Source organism: Bison bison, unplaced genomic scaffold (assembly GCF_000754665.1).
Source record: "Bison bison bison isolate TAMUID 2011002044 unplaced genomic scaffold, Bison_UMD1.0 scf7180017864309, whole genome shotgun sequence".
Taxonomy (NCBI): Eukaryota; Metazoa; Chordata; class Mammalia; order Artiodactyla; family Bovidae; genus Bison; species Bison bison.
In genome coordinates, this window is record NW_011494881.1 from 4,915,280 (window position 1) to 4,916,475 (window position 1,196).

The 1,196-nt window shown below is 54.8% G+C and overlaps 1 protein-coding gene across 1 annotated transcript in view; it reads left to right on the top strand.

Annotated features, from left to right (window-relative positions):
* ADAMTS14 (ADAM metallopeptidase with thrombospondin type 1 motif, 14) overlaps positions 1-1,196 on the top strand; it is a 99,616-nt gene that overhangs the window by 94,131 nt on the left and 4,289 nt on the right. Inside the window, exon 21 of the mRNA XM_010852395.1 lies at positions 190-217. Coding sequence (XP_010850697.1) covers positions 190-217 — 28 coding nt within the window. The remainder of the gene's footprint in view (positions 1-189; positions 218-1,196) is intronic.

The following is a 1,196-nucleotide window of genomic DNA, read 5'->3' on the forward strand; positions in this document are numbered from 1 at the left end:
CTGTAAGACTGGGAGAAACATTCCAGAGCTATTGTGTTCTAACTCTTCATCCTGGGAAGATGAGCTGTCTTGGTCCCGTGGTTCTGTGTGGTGTGTGACCCCTGGGTCTCCCTGGGTCGTCACCTGCCCCCGTATGCGAAGTGGACCTTTGCAAGTCCTTCCCATCCCACTAGAAGAGGCTGTGCTCAGTGCTCGCAAAACCCAGTGACCTCAGGAGGCATGGGTTTGATCCCTGGTTGGGGGAGTTCTGCATGCCGTGTGGAGTGGCCAAAAGAAAGCCCAAAACAAACAAGCCCAGTGACTTGGTCACATGGGGCACCCTCCCTTGCTTTTCTTGAAGTGACCCTACCCATCTATTAGAGCATGGGGGGTCCAGCAGATGGTGTGTGTGGCGGTCCTCACCAATGGCCTTTTGCTCCTGGCACCCATGCCAGGACACTTTTGAGCATGTCTCTGCATGCTGAGTTTTGGAAAGCAAAGTCATTGAATGTCAGAGCTAGAGGGGTCTGTGGGGACCCCGACACCTAGCTCTCTTGGCTTAGCTGGTGTTACAGTCTGGGTTCCTGCATCCCCTTGACAAGGTATCATCAAGTGTATAGACCTGCCCCAGGTCCCTTGGACTGGTGGATGGCAACAGGGAGTGTGCAGGGTGATACACAAATTATTTGAGGACCCAGGTACAAACTAGACACAGTGGACATAAGCGGTAGTGCTGGAAGGGGGCCCCGCAGGCCCCCTCCAGGAGGTGGGGAGATTCGGGGGTTCTAAGATCAAGACAGTGGCTCTTTCCCACCTAGTTGAGGAATATTTGGGCTTCCCTGGTGGCTCAGATGGTAAAGAGTCTGCCTGCAATGTGGGAGAGCCGGATTCAATCCCTGGGTCAGGAAGATCCCCTGGAGGAGGGCATGGCAACCCACTCCAGTATTCTTGCCTGGAGAATTCCATGGACAGAGGAGCCTGGCGGGCTACAGTCCACAGGGTCACAAAGAGTCAGACACGACTGAGTGGCTAAGCAGCAGCAGCGGAGTATTTGAAGTTGCTGCACTGACCTGGAGAGGCTGTTGAGTGCAGTCCTTGTGCATCCTAGTCAAGGATCAAGTCAAGCAGAGGCTTAGCACCCTCCTCTGTACCCTTTCTGTCCTGCACATTGGCTGGGCTTCGGAGCTCACCGCCTCCTTCCTCTGTCTCTCTGCCCA